General features: G+C 36.6%; 1 protein-coding gene across 3 annotated transcripts in view; it reads right to left on the minus strand.

Annotated features, from left to right (window-relative positions):
- Positions 1 to 19122, minus strand: part of EDIL3 (EGF like repeats and discoidin domains 3) — a 629193-nt gene that overhangs the window by 44619 nt on the left and 565452 nt on the right. For all 3 annotated transcript variants that reach the window (XM_069085066.1, XM_069085065.1, XM_069085067.1), the window contains one exon: positions 5649 to 5804. In XM_069085066.1, coding sequence (XP_068941167.1) covers positions 5649 to 5804 — 156 coding nt within the window. The remainder of the gene's footprint in view (positions 1 to 5648; positions 5805 to 19122) is intronic.

The raw sequence follows: 19122 nt of genomic DNA on the forward strand, positions 1-19122 counted from the left end.
GGCAGCTAAGTAGTGTGGTGGATAGAGTGACAGGTTTGAAGTCAGGAAGACCTGAGTTCAAATCTAGCCTCAGATACTTCCTAGTTGGGTGACCCTGGGGAAATCATTTAACCCTCTTTGCCTCAGTTTCTTCATCTGTAAAATGAGATGGAGAAGGAAATGCAAACCACTCCAGTATCTTTTCCAAGAAAACCAATGAAGAATCAGACATAACTGAACAACATGTAAAACTAAACTTATTGCTGTTTCCAGTACAAACCACCAAACTAAACCTCCCAACTCTGTGCCTTAGAATAGGCTATTGGCCATGGCGAGAATGCTTTTTCTCTACAACCACACCTCTTATGATGTATGACTCCCTTCAGGTCTCCTGATGTTCTGATCTATTATTGTCTCTCGGTCCCTGTGTATTTATTTTTGCATTTACTTATCTGTGAATATGTAAGCATGTATCATGTAAACTCCTTCAAAGTAGAAGCTACCCTGAATCCATCCATTCTTTCATTTATGTATGTATGTATTTATTTATTTTAATTTGTATCCTCAGCATCTACTTTGGTGTCTGTAGTACAGGCTTAACAAATTTTCGTTGATTGATTATAACAATAAATAATAATTGTAAAATTAATAAGGATGCCTTATATTTATATGTCTTTCTTCCCAAGGTACTGAAAACTTTTTCATAGTATATCATTGTGATTCTTTTCAAAACATTTTTCAAATTGTTGCAGACAGGCATGAGCCTGTTGTTAGCAGATGGATAGCTGATTCTCATCATGGGAGGAAGTTGTCACATGATAATTCTGTATAGTAATGAAATTATAGATTTGTTATCATGACCACCTTTGTTTTCTTCATATTTTTTTTAAATTTTTGTTTCAATATCTTATGTTCTTACATATGTTCCTTGGATATTGGTTCCTTCTCCCTCAAAATTGAAGGCAAAAATGCATTTAGGGCAGAGAAAATGCTATAGAATTATCTTATTGGCACTTAGGCACTTAGGACTCATGCTCTAGGTTCAATTCATTTCAGTCCTTTATAATGAGGGAATTTGACATATCAAAAAAGTTTTAAGAACCTGGAACAAGATGGTTTTGGTTTTAGCTATTTTTTTTCTTTTTTAATAATAATCTATGTATTGGGTATACATCTATACGTGCATACATATACACACATAAATACATATATGTACATACATATAAACACATATACATATATTAGCACTTCTGAATTCAACTTTGAGAATAACTGCCTTCCTTAATAATTTTCATTTATAATTTTCTCTAAAAATTAAATTTTGACTAAGAAATGAAGAGGAGGGTGGGGGAGCAATGAGCCTGAGGAACTCTTGCTATAAGGCATTTACATTAGACATGATTTGCCAGTTAATTATTTACAATATTTTGATGACTTTCTTTAAAATGATAGACTTAGAAACATTTATGTAGCACTATGGGTCTTTTACTTATCTGAAACAAAGTGTGCGGTTTTGTGAGTTAATTTTTCTATAAAAGTATCCATTATGGAATTGGTGACTTCCTGATCAATTGTGAATGATGTAAAAAATATAGAGAAATTTATGTTCAGGAGGTGGTCAGACATTAGGAAATGTTCTTAATTCTTATGACTGGCTATTGATTCTTGCAGTAAAATGACATTACAGTGAGTTAGTTATTCCAGTTTCTTAGACTGAGAACGTAAGTTGCCCATCCATTTTCAGTCCTCTGTCTGTCATTTACTCATATAGCTATTTTTCTTGATAAATCTTAATCATTACAAATGTGTATGGGAGTGCTGGTATAATATATTTATTCTTGTAATAAGGTCTGAAAGATTAGAGAAGAAGATTGCAGATCTTTATATATTAGGGACCCATCTTCTCAAAAAGGACATCTGTTAGTCACTAAAAGCAAATCTTTTATATTCATCCAACTGAGATGACCTTGACAGCTGTGGATACAGATGGACATCAGATTAAATTGACTGCCAGATGAAGTGTCCCAACGTCTTACTTATTCTGAGTCCATAACTAACAAAGCTCAGCTATAGGAAATACACAACTGCATAGACTATTCCATCTCTCCTCATTGCTCTTGCTCCAGTGTTAATCAGCACCCAATAAACAATTGTGATAATTCTAATAATTAACTGTCATATTCATTTTAGTGAAACAGATGCTTCTATACTCACAAATGAACTTATAACACTGTGTCTATGTGATATCTGTGTGTACACATGAATGTATACATATTTGAAAACGTGTAGCAATCTATCTTATTCTACCTAAATTTTTACTTGTTGTCTCAGTCCCCATTAGACTATGAGCTCCTTGAGGGAAAGGATTATTTTTTGCCTTTGTTTGTATCCCCAGGGTATGGCTTGTAGTATCGTCCTAATAGAGATTTACAGCTGGAATAGATCTTAGGAGCTACTTAGTCCAAGTTTGTAATTTTACAGAAGAGGAAACCAAGGCCCAGAAAGTTTATATGACTTATCTAGGGTCATTTAGCTAGTGAGGGTATGCACATAATGCTTTTTGATTGATTGACTAAAGTAAAAATAATTGATACACATGGAAGAATTCCATCAAATGTGCAATATATAAGTTTGATAGTAGGACAAATTGAAACAAATGGCTATTCTCATTTGTTAATTTTTTAGAGTATTTAATGAAAATCATTTGAGAAGTGAGTGATCAGCACTGATACCGGGAATACTATTAAATTTATGAAGTTCATTTGTTTCCAAGTCTATAGTACAGTCCTAAAATAGTAAAAATCTAATTCATGATGATTAACGCATGGTACATCAGATCGATCATTTAAAAGATTGAGATGAAATAAAGTAATCTGTACCAAATTATTAAAAAAAATCATAGAGACCTCATGTTGTTGGTAATGTTACAGATGTAATGAATTTTAAGACTGGTTCATGGACTGTACATGCTTCTTACTCCAACCCTTATCCTCTTGCTTGTGCAGAGTAGGTACATGTTCATCAATCTAATAAAATGCAGAAATGAAATTTAATCATTCTTCCTAACTCTTCCTTTGTCTCTCTCTGCTCTGAGCACTATTCTGTCCCTAAAATATGAAGGACATTCTAGAATTCAATCATCTTCAATGTCCTCTGGTTGACAATAACATTAAGCTAAGCATGACACCGATCCCAGAGAATTTAGAAAGTAATGATAGTACATCTTTCCTTGATCCCTGCATTCCTGGGCAATCTTTGGTAAATGAGTAAATTTAACAGCAGTGAAGAAACTGTCCTAGAAGCTGTGACTATGGATTCAATTACCCAGGTCCTCCCAGATAGCTATTATTGATCTTGCCTTTGAAGTTCTAGTGACCAATAAATTCATAAAGTTAAGGAACATGGCATTCCAGTAAGAGGGATAGAGAACAGACCGGCAATTTCATTGGTGTGGGCAAGCCCCTACTGAAGAAATTCCCTCTGCCAATGTAGATTGACACTCTTCAATACATCCCCTTAAAGATTTACTTAGAGAACTCAGAAGTAAAGGGACTCCTCCAGGTTCCCATGACTGGTTGGGTCAGAGTCAGGATTTGAATTCAGGCCTACCAGGCTTCAAGGACACATTTATATTCACTAGTCCATGTTGTCTCCATGTAAAAGATAGTGGTAATAACAAAATAAAGAACATGTAAATAGTTATTTTTAGGAGAGTAGGTGTGAAGAGATATCATGATACAATGGAGAGAGGGCTGGCCTTGAAATCAGAAACACTAGGTTCAAGTATAACCTTTGACATATTCTCCCTGTGCCACTGTGTATGAGTTACTATACTTCTCAGTGGCTGGACAGGTCTTTAAGATTATAAATTGCTAATCTTCATCAATGGAGGGAATTTCCATACTGGGAATTGTACCCAGAGATGATATTCACAGGTCCAGCTTAACCCTCTCCCCCAACAGAAAGAGAAGAGAGGGAGAGAGGGAAAGAGGGAGGGAGAGACAGAGACAGAGACAGACAGAGACAGAGAGACAGACAGAGAGAGAGACAGAGAGAGACAGACAGAGAGATGAAAAGAGAATTAAAAAAAGAAAAAAATATGAAGGATAGTGTTTAACTCATGAAGATAATATTTGTTAGAAAATTTCAAAACTTATGATACATGTATGCATATGTATGCATGCATACATACATACATATACACAATTTTTTTACACTAGATGTACAATTTCTAACTAAGCCTACAATTTTATCTAGACCTACAATTGATACAGAAAAGTCCTAGTGAGGAAACTCCCTTTGCTAATATATTTCAGGATCTATTCTGCAAATTACACTTCAACTGATATCCCTGGAATCCTGTGGCAAGTATATGTTAGAGGCATTAGAATGACCTCTTTGTTATTCTGAAGCTAGCTGTCTAGCCTCTACATTACTATGTGGCCTCATATGTGTGTGTTATATATGTGTATATATACTGGATATATATATATATACACACACAAATATGTTTATGTGAGGCACATGTATGTATATATACACACAGAGAAGGAGGGATGAAGGAGGAGAAAGGGAGAAAGAGAGAGAAAGACTTCTCTTTCTCATACATAAACATATATATGGGTCAACAGAACAGAGCCATATGCAAATCTACTTTTGCATGTATCTGTAAGTACATTTTCACAGAAAAGTCCATATATGTATCTAGGTTTCCCCTAAATGATTTCAACTAATCATTTATATAAGCAACTGACATTCCCATATTTCCATAAGCAGCTATATATTTATCTTTCTGCTAGCATCATAAGAAAATTATGAGTAATGATCATAACATACAACAGAAAATACTGAGATGTGCCTAGCAAGGTAAAGTAATTTTTATGTTTTTTTCACTGAGGAAAGGACAATTGCATGTTTTACTAAATGATAACATGATTACCAAAGAGCAAAAGAGGGAAACATAACTCAGAAAGAAAATGGGCAAAAACCTCTAACTATCTTGGATAGAAAGTGATTAAAAACTGATTAAGGATTCCTAAAATCTGGCTTCCATATATAATTACAAATGGTAGAGGATTAGAAGGGCCTGGTGTGCTAGGGTCCATGGGGTCTTGAAGAGCAGGATCTGACTAAACTACTGAACAGCAACAAGTCAATACTCAGGCACAGTTTCTACTGTCACAAGAAGTTCATACACACATACACACATGTGTGCATATATGTATGCATGTATCTATAGCACTTTTTCTTCTTAAGGAACATATTGAAGACAAATTTCAAATAAAAATACATTGATAAAGCATTCGCATATGTTATAGTGACAAGGTATGGAAGAAATTTTTGTGGCAACGAGGAACTAGCAGAATTCTATTTTGTGGCTTTAATTAGATTCAATCTGACACATTTGCTAAACATGTATAATTCAGTATCATCAGTACATTTTAGTTAATTTTGATGGAGTGTGTCCTAATTAGGTAATGCATGAATTTTCAGACCCTGTGGATTGACATGCTTCCTATGTTAAGTTGTTTCTACATATATACCTGGCTGGATCATTTTGATTAATGAATTAATAGGCTCATTCAGACTGCTTAAACAGTTTCACATGAGGAACAAGCACTTTTCTCTCTCATCCTGCATCTCATGCACCAAGAAAACTGTTTTCTTACCTTATCTTTTCTTTGTTTTTCATCCTGGTATACAGTCCAATGATCTCCATCATTGCTATATGCCAGTTTATAGGAACCTACAAATTGCACATGACCAAAGTCTTTAGCTCCTTGGGTAATGATGCCAGTCACTTTGGTCGGGACTAGAAGGTCCACCTGGAAAAAAAGAAATATAATCTTACAAAATATGATATAGTAATGCATTCTCCTTATTGTGTCCCAAGAGCCACGTATCAATCCACACAAGAAACTGCCATTACTATTGCCAGAAAATTCTAGTGGAAGTCAAATCTATTGTAGATAAATAATTTTAAAATTTACTTTAAAATGTAAATATCATCTTGGTTGATCAAACCTAACTCTATCCATCAGTTTGATCCTCCACTCCTTCTCTTAAACTAAATTTTTCAATAGGGTTATGTCTATGTCATTGAAATTTTGGATTGCCAGAATCCATCTTTATAAATCAAGCAATCAATATACTTTTATTAAGAACCCACTACGTTAGATCCTGGGGTCACAAAGACAAATGTGAAATTTCCCTCAAGATACTGAGAGGAAGTATCCATGTGTGTTTATAAAAATACATACAATAAGTCTTTGGGCAAGACATTAGCAGCTTGGGGGAACAAACATGTTTTCATGAAAAGTGAAGACTTAGCTAAGCTTTGAAGGCAGTTTGGGAGTATAATAGGTTGAAATGAGGCACACGTGCATTCCGTGGAAAGCAGTGGGTGAAGGACAATAGGAGGGGCAGTGTGGGTTGTCCTGCATGAAGTGGAATTTTGTGTGATAAGGCTAGAAAGGTAGTTTGGGGCCAGGTAATAAAAGGTTTTAACAGCTAGCATTCATATAGTGTTTTAAAATTTCCAAACACTATTAATATTATTTCATTTTATCTTTACAAGTACTTCAGGAGGTAAGTGATATTGTTATCCCCACTTTACAGATGAGGAAACCAAGGCAGATAGAAGTTAAGTGACTTGCCTAGAGTCACACCGATAAAAATTGTCTGAGGCCAGATTTGTATGCAGATCTTCTGACTCCCGGTCCCATGTTCTAGCCCTTATACCACCTGGCTACCAAACAGGCTTTTAAGTGTCAAACTTTTTTGATCCTAGAGGTGATATATAGCCACTAAACTCTACTGAATAGGGGAATGACATAGCAACTTAGGAAGAAATACTTTGGCAGCTGTGTGGAGGATGAAATGGACTGGGGAGAGACTTAAGACAGAGAGATAAAATTTTCTTGTTGTCATTTCCAAGTACCTTTTACATGCAACATACTTTAACAGTCTTAAATTGTCAATTCAATCCAAAGGGTTGACTCAGATTTATGAATAGATACAGATTAGGCTGCATTTAATTTGGCTGGGACTTCAGGAACAAACCTTTGGTGTTAAAAGTGTCTTACCCCATCAGTTTGATCATGCATAATTGAATAATAAATGCATTAGCTAATGAAAACCCTATTTCAAAAGCCGATGTTCTCAACAAGACAGACTATAAATCTAAGGTCAAACATCAAAAGAGAGAAAGGTCTAAAAATACACAGCCATAGTGTCTGACATCTGTGCTTACAAGCATGTTGTAGCACTATCTACATATATACAGACCTATAAACATAGATGTATATGTACTCATGTCTATAAATGGAAAGAACTATTTAACTTATTAGACAATATCATTGTTATTATCTCATGTCAATACAAGGTCAAATAAGATATGCATTATCTAACAGGTCAATTTATTTTCCCTCTCCTCATACTCTGATTTGTAGTTGTTTATCTTTCTCCACTTACTTTTTAATTCTATTTTTACCTCTTTTTCTGGGAGACTCTCATTTCCCATATGAGGATTCCTTGAAGCTATCTTGAGGTTTCCTCTACTTTCCTTGATCTACAGATTCTTCTCTTATCCTACAATAACAGCTCACTTCCTCTACTTGTGTCCTTCATCTTATCTTCCCTATCACTGCTCCATATGTCATTATTGAGTATCTCCAACTACCACAATTGTTTACATTTCATGTTCTCTGTTCTGTGAGAAGCAGGATGCTGGAAAACCAGCTGTAGGTTAGGTAGGGGTCATGCGTAGAGGAGAGATCAGGGTTCTTGACAAAAACATCATTATTGTGATTTATGAATTTTTTTGAAATCTTCATATAACAGTGAGTGTGAAGGTGCATGATGTGTGTGCTAACCACTGGAGTTGGAATATTGAGAATTTCCTATTGACTTCAGTTTTAAGGTTTTAGTATCAAAGATGCTTGGCCAAACTTTGTTGTTGTTGTTGTTGTTGTTGTTGTTTTTTGGAGCCAGTAGTAAGTTTATTTGGTGAAAACAGAGAGCAAATAGGCCAAAAAGGACATATGGTCATATGGTGAGGGTTGGAAGTAAGGATGTGGGTAACCCTAAAATGTAGTTAGTTGCTTCAGGGGCAAGAGGATGATTTTCACGCTGAGAGAGTTAGGGGGCTCTTTGTGAAAGGGGAGTTGTTATCAGCCATTTAGCACCATCTGGAATAGCTCTTCATAGGTGATACAGTTGTTGCTGTCTTCATGCCCCTGCTCCCCAACACCTTCACTTCTTGTTCTGTCATCTTCTCACCCAGGGTGATGAGGATGTGTCACATATTTCAGCACTCCCCCTCTTTTTTTTTGCTTTTTGAAGGGCAAGTGGGGTTAAGTGACTTGCCCAAAGTCACACGGATAGTTTTTGTGTTGTGTCTGAGTCCGAATTTGAACTCAGGTCTTCCTGACTCCAGGGCCAGTGCTCTATTCACTGGGCCACCTAGCTGCCCCCCCCAGCCCTCTTTCTTATCAAACACTCCAAGACCTTCTGCATAGTCTTCCTATGTGCCCTAGTCCTTATTCTTTGTTACAATCTGCAGCATTAGCAGTTTATTGTTCAAAATCCATCACTTTCACATTCCCCTCATTGTTCTTGGCATTTCCTAAGAGTTGAGCACCTCAGCGTTGGTAGGGTTCTGGCCCAGGGCTTGTATCATGTCCCCACACTGGTTGTATAAGATCTTCCCATTTTGGTTTGGGCAAATAGCTGGAAAGCCTCTAGAACTCCGCTGTCTGATGCTCTGTGAAATCACACATCTTGGCCAGGCAGTTCACTCTCTTGTATGACTGCTGCTGCTATATGTAATGGCTCCCTAAACTTTCCTTTTTAAAGTTGAGTACATGCATCTATGGTAACATCTCAATTAGAGGAATTGTGAGAATACACATACATATATATGTAACATATGTGTGTATATGTGTATAATATGACTCCTCTTTCCTCCATTCAATGATTTATTCCCTTTCCTTGAACACTGGAAAACTGTAGAACCTCTTTAACATTGTCAAGAGACAACAAATTTAAACCTTATATTTGCTAACTAGAAAGAAGCCATTTTTCCATTATGATTTTTCTCTCTTGGTTCTCAAGCTGTCTCCTTTCTTATATATATATAAAGAAGGACTGGGAAATATACAAAGTGAACCTGATGCTACTCCTCACATAAAAGAGGCTGAGGAATCTGTTTTTGGAGTCCTAAGATGACTCAAAATTGAAATACCGTCATAGAAACTTTGGGAAATGGGTAGACATTCTGAAACTAGTCCTAGGCATCTAACTGTATAGAAGACAGCAGCCTCTTTTAATGACTAAAATTGGAGAACTGAGACTGAGGATGGTGTTAAAAGAATTTAGTTGCTCTCAGTCACTTTCTAGGAAATTCTGCTCCTGGTTTGACTATATTAATAATGGAATCTGATGAGAAACAATACTGTTAAGGACATAGATATTAGCCTTCTCCCTCCAAGGTCAATTTGTGACCTGTAAATTAAGTTTTTCAGTTATTCTTTTTTGCAAATAGTATTTAATTTTTTCCAAGTTACATTTAAATAGTTTTCAACTTTCATTTCTATAAGATTTTTATTTCAAATTTTTTCTCCCTCTCTTCCTCCCATTCCCTCCTCCTCCAAAATGGCAAGCAATTGGGTGTAGGTTATACATGTACAATCATGTAAATGTATTTCCACATTAGCCGTATTGTGAAAGAAGAATCAGAACAAAAGGGAAAAGAGACAACCCACTGCTGTCCCCCCCCTAAAACAACAACAACAACAAAAAAAACAAAGTGAAAATAGTATGCTTCCATCTGCATCCAGACTCTACAATTCTTTCTGTGGATGTGGACAACATTTTCCATGACGAGTCTTTCAGAATTGTCTTGGATTTTGCTGAGAAGAGTTAAGTCAATCATAGTTGACTATTGCACAGTGTTGCTGTTACTCTGTATAGTGTTGTGGTTCTGCGCCCTTCACTCAGCATCAATTCATGTAAGTCCAGGTGTTTTTAAATCTGCCTGATTGTCATTTCCTATAGCACAATAGTATTACATCACCATCTTATACCACAACTTGTTCAGCCTTTCCCCAATTCATGGGAATTCCCTCAATGTTCAGTTCTTTGCCGTAACAAAAAGAGCTGCTATCAATATTTTTGTACATGTAGGTCCTTTCCCCCTTTTATAATCTTTTTGGGATCAGCTGTTAGTTCTTTGCTGCCTTTGGAGTTGGTTCCTTTATTTTAGGTGAAGGAGATTAATTTGGAGGCTGCAGTCTTGTGAGTTTTGAAAGGTCAGGAGAGTAAGATGGATGGGTAGCCAGGTGTTTGGATACTGAGTCCATGGTAGGCTTCTTAGGTAGCCTAGAATCAATGCCTCAAGGAGCAACCTTTGGGCTCAGCCCCAAAGCAGAGAAAAGAATTCATCAGACAGTGATGCCACATTTAGATATGAACCTGAAGAAATAAATACTATGTAAAAACTGGTTAAATTTGGGACTTTCCCCTTTATAAAAAGATAAGTGATGTTAATTGGTTAAATGACTAATTAGTCATTGGTGGTTAACTGTGGTGAAAACACACCTAGAATGGGAGCTTGTATTGGCAAAAAAGGGCAGACACTCCTAGCTTGTAGCCCTTACAAGTTTCCCCAAGCTCTGAGGAGCAGATATAGCCCAGCTAATGCTGGGATAGTGAGTTAGGGCATACCTGATGCACATGTGCAATCTATGTGTGGTAATTTAAGCTTCGGTCTTAAAGGGACCTGTTTCAATATTGAGGGGATTCTTAGTAATCCTTGGTTTTTCCTATAACCCAGAGTTTCATCTGAAAAGTTAGAATTCAGCTTATGTCCAAATTTCACAGCAAAAAAGGAAAGGACTTGTAAGCTGCTTGTGAGCACTCAGGCTAGCAAAACACTGAATATAACACAGATTTTATTTAACTTCTGTCAAAAGCAGCAATTCAGCCCATAAACATCCAATACACACTCTTCTCTTTATAGTGGGCCTCCCCAGAGACACATACAGTCCTCTAGACTTCTAGTATATACTACTGCATAGTAGCCCCTGATGAGCTGAAAACATGACAGTTGATAACTTCCCTTGGGCCTACAAAGTCCATATAACTCGTAGCATCAGTAAAGGTTGTTATTATTTGTTATTCAGCTGTTTCAGTTGTGTTCAACTCTTTGTGACTGATTTGGTGTTTTGTTGATAAAGATACTAGAGTGATTTGCTATTTTCTTCTCAGCTCATTTTGCAGATGAGAAAACTGAGGCCAATGAAGTTGAGTGTCTTGCCCAAGGTCACGTAGCTGGTAAATGTCTGAGGTCAAATTTGAAGTCAGGAAGATGGCACCACCTACCTGCCCTCGCTATGACAATAAAGGCTATATTACAGTTATAGTCAAACCTGTTACCAAATACCCATGGTAAATATTTAACAACCAGCTCACCCCAAAATATCTGGAGATAGGTACATGATCAAAGTTCTAGCTCCTCTACATGTGAATTTCTTCCCAGAGCCTTTTTATCCCTTTGGACACCTCTTCCTCAGGAGAATTTGGAACCACATGTCTTCTTTCTCATAGTTGGAAACCAGAAGACCAAGATCTATCCTCTTTTTCTAGCTCTCACCAAATCCTCTCCTCTTATAGGCATGCAGTAAACATTGAGTAATCGATTTCTACCAGTAATCCATAGCTATAATTCTTTCCCATCTCTTCCCATCTCTTGATTTTTCAAGTGTCTTTCAAGTCCTTGCTAAAATCATACCTTCTACGAGAAACTTTTTCCTCATCCCCTTTAATGCCAATGCCTTTCCTCTGATGACTATGTTCACTATGCCCTCTGTGTATATATAAATATATGTATACACATCCACATATGTATGTTATATACGCATACATACACATATGTGTGTATATTCACACACTCCTTGTTTGGACCTCTTTGTTTACCTTCTATCTCTCATAGTAGACGGTGAGCTCTTTTTAATTCAAGAGATTTTTTTTTATGTCCTTTGCATCACCACAATTGAGCTGCATAACTGATGTATCATAGGTATCTACTAAACGCTTGTGGATTAACTACACCTGAACTTAGGAGAGTATGAGGCACCTGGGAGAAAACTGTGCTTTGTTCACATTCAAAAGATGCGAAATATGACCAAAATGCACTTTCCAATATGGTCACCGAAGGTTGGACTTACACAGGAAGCAATACAGTGTTGTACATTGATATGAGAGCTTCTAATCTTGAATTCTTCTCCTTCTCAATTTTGTGTGGGCTTTGAGTGTAGGTTTCCCTATGGTCATGGCTGGTGATGCAATGAGGAGTTTTCGAGTCTCCCTTTCTGCGGCATTTCTTAACATTGGTTTGATTTCCTGTTGGGTGGAGATGTTTTCCCCCTTGCCTGTATATTTTGGCTCTTTAAGACAGGTATGTTATTTTCTCCCACTTTAACTGTTCTTCTTCCCTATCCTTGACCTAGAAAAGAATTTTTTAAAAGATTTTTGTTCCACTTTAGCACAGCTCTCTACTTAAAGAGTAAGCAACTTATTTCAAAATGAATTTGGTCTTGACAATTTTTGCATCAACCTTAGCACGCTATGTCTAAGTGAAACTTCCTCCAGTATAAAAATAATCAGTTACTCACAGTGGAAGGGGTGTTTTACAGGAACCCTGAGGCAGTCAAACACAGAATGCTCTCTATTCTGGTACATGGAGTTCACTAGGGATTCAGACACACCCAGACATCTTCCAGAGGCAAGCCACTGAGGCCTGCACAACAGCTGTCCTGGGATTCAGGGATTTCTGTGAAGACGCTGAGTGGACAAATAACCATCCTGTTCTTTTGACAGCATTCAGGATCACAGACTCTAAACCCATTCTGTTTTAGACTCAAAACTCCCACAGCTTGGTTCAAACTGGATTCACTGGGCAGGGTGCTACACTGGTAATTATAGGAGTGCTTGGCCTATTATGTTCTTTTTTTCTTTCTTTTTCTTTTGTTTTGGAGGCAATTGGGGTGAAGTGACTTGCCCAGGGTTGCACAACTAGTAAGGGTAAAGTATCTGAGGTCAAATTGGAACCCAGGTCCTCCTGAGTCCAAGGCTGGTGCTCTATTCACTGAATCACCTAGCTGCTCCTGTTCTGCTACATGATAGTTCATAACTCACCCCTAAATTAAAACTACTACTAACCTCATTCATGGGAAGACATTCGGCAAATGTAGAAACATTTCATATTAGAAAAAAAACTTGATTAATTAATAAATAACTTGCATTTATATAGCCCCTAAAGATTTGGCAAAATTCTTCTGCATTTTCTGTTTAGGTCTTCATCACAGTCCTGTGAGGATATGCCTTATATACATAGGACCAAAGGGTTAAAAAAAAGAATGTTTTGCCTTACTTCTTAGCAGAGCTACAATTCAAACCTGGGACATCAAACTTTAAATCCAGCACTCATTCCAATGCACTGTATTTTCTCATGTGTTAAGTTTCTTTTTTGAAGCTAATCATCCAACAAAAAACTTAAGAGTAATTTTGAAATTATGTATGGTATCTTTTCAATGTTGTATCACCTTTTTATATTTGGCTATCACACAGCACTGGGAATAAATCTTAGAACTCTGAGGACCATTGTTTCCTGTGTGTGTGTATATGTGTGTGTGTGTGTGTGTGTCTTTCCTTTACTGTTGACTCAGAGCAGGGACTAAACTTCCCGCAGGACCATGAGTATGATGGAATGGCAGAAAATTTATATTATGTTGGCTCATGATTGACACTGTCTGTCATGGACCTTGAAGAAAATAGGGGCATGTGGGTGGATGAAAGGTTGAGTTATCATCTACTTTCCTCTGCTGGCTTATAATTTTAAAAGAGTTAAGGAGCCAGTCTGAGTCCTTTTAATTGACTGAGAAAAACTGTGAATTTGAACTTGCTTGTGAAGGTCAAGATAAACCACAATTTCAGACAGTTACAGAAGACCCTGACAGATGGCTGAATAGGCTAAGTAAGATAGGGCAATCTGAGACTCTACATTCATTTTCATGGACAGGCATTCCTTAGGGGAGGGGAAAATGAAAAGGAAGGCAGAGAAATTGGCATGCAAGTGAACTGAATACAGAGACCAAAGAGATCTATCATAAAAAACATGTCACTTGACTGCTTGTTCTAATATACTCTTTCTTTTGCCTTTATGCTATGTTAATTCCTTTTTTCATTTAAATATTTTATAAAGTTCATTGTGTTTTATAAAATGAACTCATTAAGCAGAAATGTCTCTCAAACTAACATATTCCTCTGATATTTCAAACTTTAATATATCCAGGACTAGGGAAAAACTTCACCTAATGATAAAAATTGAGAAATTCAACTTGATTTAAGTTGGTCCTGTTATATAAATGGTTCTTAGAATGCTACAGAAATCCCAAGATTGTCTCCAAGAAACTATGACCAACCTCTCTTATAACCAGGGATATGCTGGTAAATGTTTAACAACCAGTCCTATGAGAAAAATGATGTGCACAATGCATACTTTAAAATTTAATCTGCCTTATTAATATTTTCTCCATCAATCTCCTAAGTCTAGACAATCAACCAAATAATAACTCAAGCCTTGATTTGTAGTCTTTGCTCCTTTCTGAGGTGTAAATGCTCATGCTGAAAGTTTAACAATTGTCTTTTGTGAGATGGTTCAAGTTGACTATATCATACCCCTCCCAATACTCCTCTATTTAAGCCTTTGTTGATGAAGGAAGTCTTCTTAAAGAGATTGACCTTTAATTATTTTAAGTATTAACTGAGTTAGAGATGGAACAGGCCATAAAATCATCGGATTCAATTTCTTCATTTTGCAGATACAAAAAACAAAAGTCTAGAAAGGACACGTGACTTGCCTTTAGCCATAGAGTTGAGATTCAGATGCTGATCCTTAGATTTCAAATTCAACACTCTTTCTACAATACCATGCTGTTTCATTAAATGTGCCCAGTTTTTTTTTTAGTGCCAAACATAAAAAATTAAAAGCCATGTATTTATAGTACACTGTTGATCTTTCAAAGTGTTCTAACCTTGTTTGCCAGAATTCAAAGACGTTTGATTATTGAATGGTTAAAATTCATAATCATAGCTAACATTCCTATAGTGACTACTATGGGCCAGCCACTGTGGTAAGTACTTAATAAATGTCATATTATTTGATTTTTGCGACAACCCTGGGAGGTAGGTGCTATTATTATCCCCATTTTACACTTGAGGAAATTGAGGCAAAGAGAGGTTAAGTGACCTTGCTCAGGGTCACAGAGGAATTGCCCAAGGCCTAATTTAAATTTGGGTCTTCCTCACTCCGAGCCTGACACACTATAAACTGCCCCTACCATTGCCAAAATTCACAAAGCCATTTACTAAAATGAAATTCTGCCTGAAATTACAAAACATCTTTAAATACATATCTAAATTGGGTCTCCAAAAGTAATTATTTAATTGATGAATGCTCTAAATATATATGAGGGAATTTGAATTAATTAAAACAAGCCTTATAATTTTTGGCATACCTTACAAAGATTCTCATTTAAGCAATTTTACACTAGACCCATTGCTAAATCATGAGAATATTTAAAATTAGGTCTGTTGTATCACTTTATGAGAAAATTTTTGAAAACAATCTTTAGAAAATTACTTGAATATAATCTGGATGTTTGCTATGTCTACCAACTCATTGATATTCTAAGTAGTGAGAAAATCTCATTAAAATTCAGAGAATTTTAAAGGAAAGATCATAATTAATCTTTACAATCAAACATACTCAGAGTTAATAAGAGCTTTAAGCAATAGGGCAGTTTTTGCTTAATGAATCCATCTGATGTCCTTCAGTCTCGACTAAAAGTGATAATGGAAACGTGAATATTTATATTTTCTGAACTTTTTCTGTAAGGCCACATTTGGTCAGAGTTATATTTTTGTTATATTGTGGTGAATAAAAATGATTGTCAAACAATAAAAACTATAAGTAAGATTGGTATTAACACCACAGCAAACCAAAAATTTCGCTATCAAACATCTCTCTAACTTTTATTGCAGAGAGTATAATTATTAAAAAAAAAAAAACCCTTGTAATCACTAGAAGCTATAGGGGGAAAATGCCTTCTCTGCTTTGTTCACCAAAAATATGATTGCCCTAGAAGAGTCAAATTACTGTATCTTCTCTACATATTTTTCAAGTATGATTTTGATTAGACTGGGAATTTTGACTAACTTCATACATAAGAATTCTAGGTGTGTCTAATCAAATTATGGAATCATTTTTTTTTCTTTTTTCTTTTTTGTAGGGCAATTGGGGCTAAGTGACTTGCCCAAGGTCACATGGCTAGTTTTTGTGTTAAGTGTCTGAGGCTGGATTTGAACTCAGGTCCTCCTGACTCCAGGGCTGGTGTTCTATTCACTGCACCACCTAGCCGCCCCTGGAATAATTTTTAATTCTTTAATTAAAGGGAGAGTAGAGGATGAGCATGTGTCCTTGATGATGGAGTATTGACTGTCAATAAAGCCCATCCTGAAGGTTAGATTCCTAATGGAACTTGGGGAAAACACCCCCAAAATAAGCTCACCTTTCAATAATTTCAAACTCTAATGGAAATTTCATAAGGAATAGTAACTAAACCATTATTTCATCATTTGTATCATGCTATTTCATTTTTTTTAAGCAATCGGGGTTAAGTAACTTGCTCAAGGTTACACGGCCAGTTATTTCTGGGTGTGGTGCTGAGTATCTGAGCCCAGATTTGATCCAGGTCATCCCGACACTGGAGCCGGTGCTCTTACTCGCTGAGCCACCTGGCCACCCCTAAGCAATTGGTGTTAAGTAACTTGCTCAAAGTTACATGGCCAGGAGTTTCTAGGTGGGTGCTAAGTGTCTGAGCCTGGGATTCGATCTCCAGGTCTTCTCAACACTGGAGCTGGTGCTCTTACTCGCTGTGCTACCTGGCTGCCCCTGCTATTTCATTTCTAATCCCACTTCTCCTCCCTATAACCTGTGTGAAATTGGGAAAGTCATGTAGTTATCCTGTGACCCAGTTTCCTAATCTTTACAATAGAAGGGGATTGGACTAGATGGCTTTTATGATACCTTTCAGATCTAGATCTATGATTCTATGATCCATCTGCTATGTGTGACAATTTTCAAGCCATTAGAGGAATTCCAGTGTCCAGTTGTTTTAGAAGAAATAAGCTGAAACTATTGAGCAGATTGGTCCTTCATGAGTAGGAAATAGTTTTTTTTTAACTTTTTTTGGAGGGGGCAAGGCAGGGTAATTGGGGTTAAGTGACTTGCCCAAGGTCACACAGCTAGTAAATGTTGTGTCTGAGGCCGGATTTGAACTCAGTTCCTCCTGACTCCAGGGCTGGTGCTCTATTCACTGTGCCACCTAGCCCCCACAGGAAATAATTTTAATGTGTCATAAACAGTTTCTTCATGGAATCTTTATCTATACCTATTATGCATATACATATAAATATACAAATTCAATAAAAACATTTCACTTAACAACCACATGTTACAAAGTTCAGTACACATGGGTAAAACTCGGTAGGATAAGACATTGTATAATCAAAAGAGCTTCCTCTAGAAGAGCAACATTTGTACGTGCACAAAGTAATTTTGTGCATAAGTTCAATTCTTCTACCATTTCATGAGGATCAGTGATTTTTTTTAATGGTAGTCCAAGATACTGTTATTTTGTAGTATGAAAAATTATCTATGGGATCTCCTGGTAGTGGGCAGCTGGGTGACACAGTAGATAGAGCACAGAGCCTGAAGTCAGAAAAAAAAAAACTGAGTTCAAATTCAGTTTCAGTCTCTTACTAGCTGTGTGACCCTGGGCAAGTCACTTAACCACATTTGCTTCGATTTCCTCATCATTAAAATGAGCTGTAGAAGGAAATGGCAAACCACTACAGTTTCTTTGCCAAAAAAAAAACCCAAATGGGGTTGTAGACATGACTCAACTAACTGAACAATAAGTCTGGGTAGTATAGTGGATAAAGGACTGCATCTGTTATCAGGAAGACCTGTGTTCTGACACTGGCCTCAGGTACAAACTACTTGTGTGATCCTGTGTATGTTGCTTAACCCTGTTTGCCTCAATTTTGTTTGTGGTAAAATGAAGACCTATATCCCAGGATTGTTATGAAGATTAAATGAAATATATTGTAAGATGCTTAGCCTAGTACCTTGCACATAGTAGGTCCTTCACAACTTATTTTTATACCTTCTATTTGTAGAGAGCCAAGGCACTCAGAACTGAAGTGACTTTTCCAGACTGACAACTTGCATATGGCAGTGGTAGAACTTGAAAATTCAGGTCTTACAGATTGAGGCCAGCTCTCTATCCACTTTTCTTTTGATATGGTAAACCATGGTAAACATATTTTATGTGTATGTCCCAAATATATAAAAAAAACTGCAAAGCAATATCAGGGATGAGGGTTAACAAGTAAGGAGACCAGAACATCCTTCTCAACTAGTCAGAATTGGAGCTGAACCTTAAAAGATATTACAAGGGTATTGTAAGAATTAGAGATAAGGAAAGAAAGCATAGAAGGGATGAAAGGATAGCCTGCATGTATCCTGGCACAGTCTGAAGACTATGATGGTGAAGTAATGTGAAATCAATCTAATATCATGTTTGAGCCACATTGTAAAGAATATTACCCATGAAGGAGAAGAGTTTGCATCTTAATGTACAGGCAATAAAGAACAAGGAACACGTCTTAAGCAGGAGAATCAAGGTCAGGTATATGTTTTAGGACTTAGAGATAATAGAAATTCACGTAATTGAAATTCGGCCTCTCTGAGATTCCTTTTTGGACCCTATTTCCAAGTTTCCCATGATACTTTTTTCTCCTCTATACTTTGTTGGCATTCTGTACATCTCATTGAGTCTTGGGAACAAATTTGGGGGTTGGAGACTGGCCTGTTTTGAAAAGTCCTATAGCTCAAAATGATCTATGTGTAGTTGTAATGAGGCAAAAAAGTTGTAAGAGTTCCAAGTGTTCTGATTTGAATATTTGGATTACATAGTGGTTAAAAGATTTTGTTCTTGGCTGAATATGAACAGTAAG

This window comes from Petaurus breviceps, unplaced genomic scaffold (assembly GCF_028583685.1).
Source record: "Petaurus breviceps papuanus isolate PSGF00001 unplaced genomic scaffold, PetGlider_PUasm1.0 175, whole genome shotgun sequence".
NCBI lineage: Eukaryota > Metazoa > Chordata > Mammalia > Diprotodontia > Petauridae > Petaurus > Petaurus breviceps.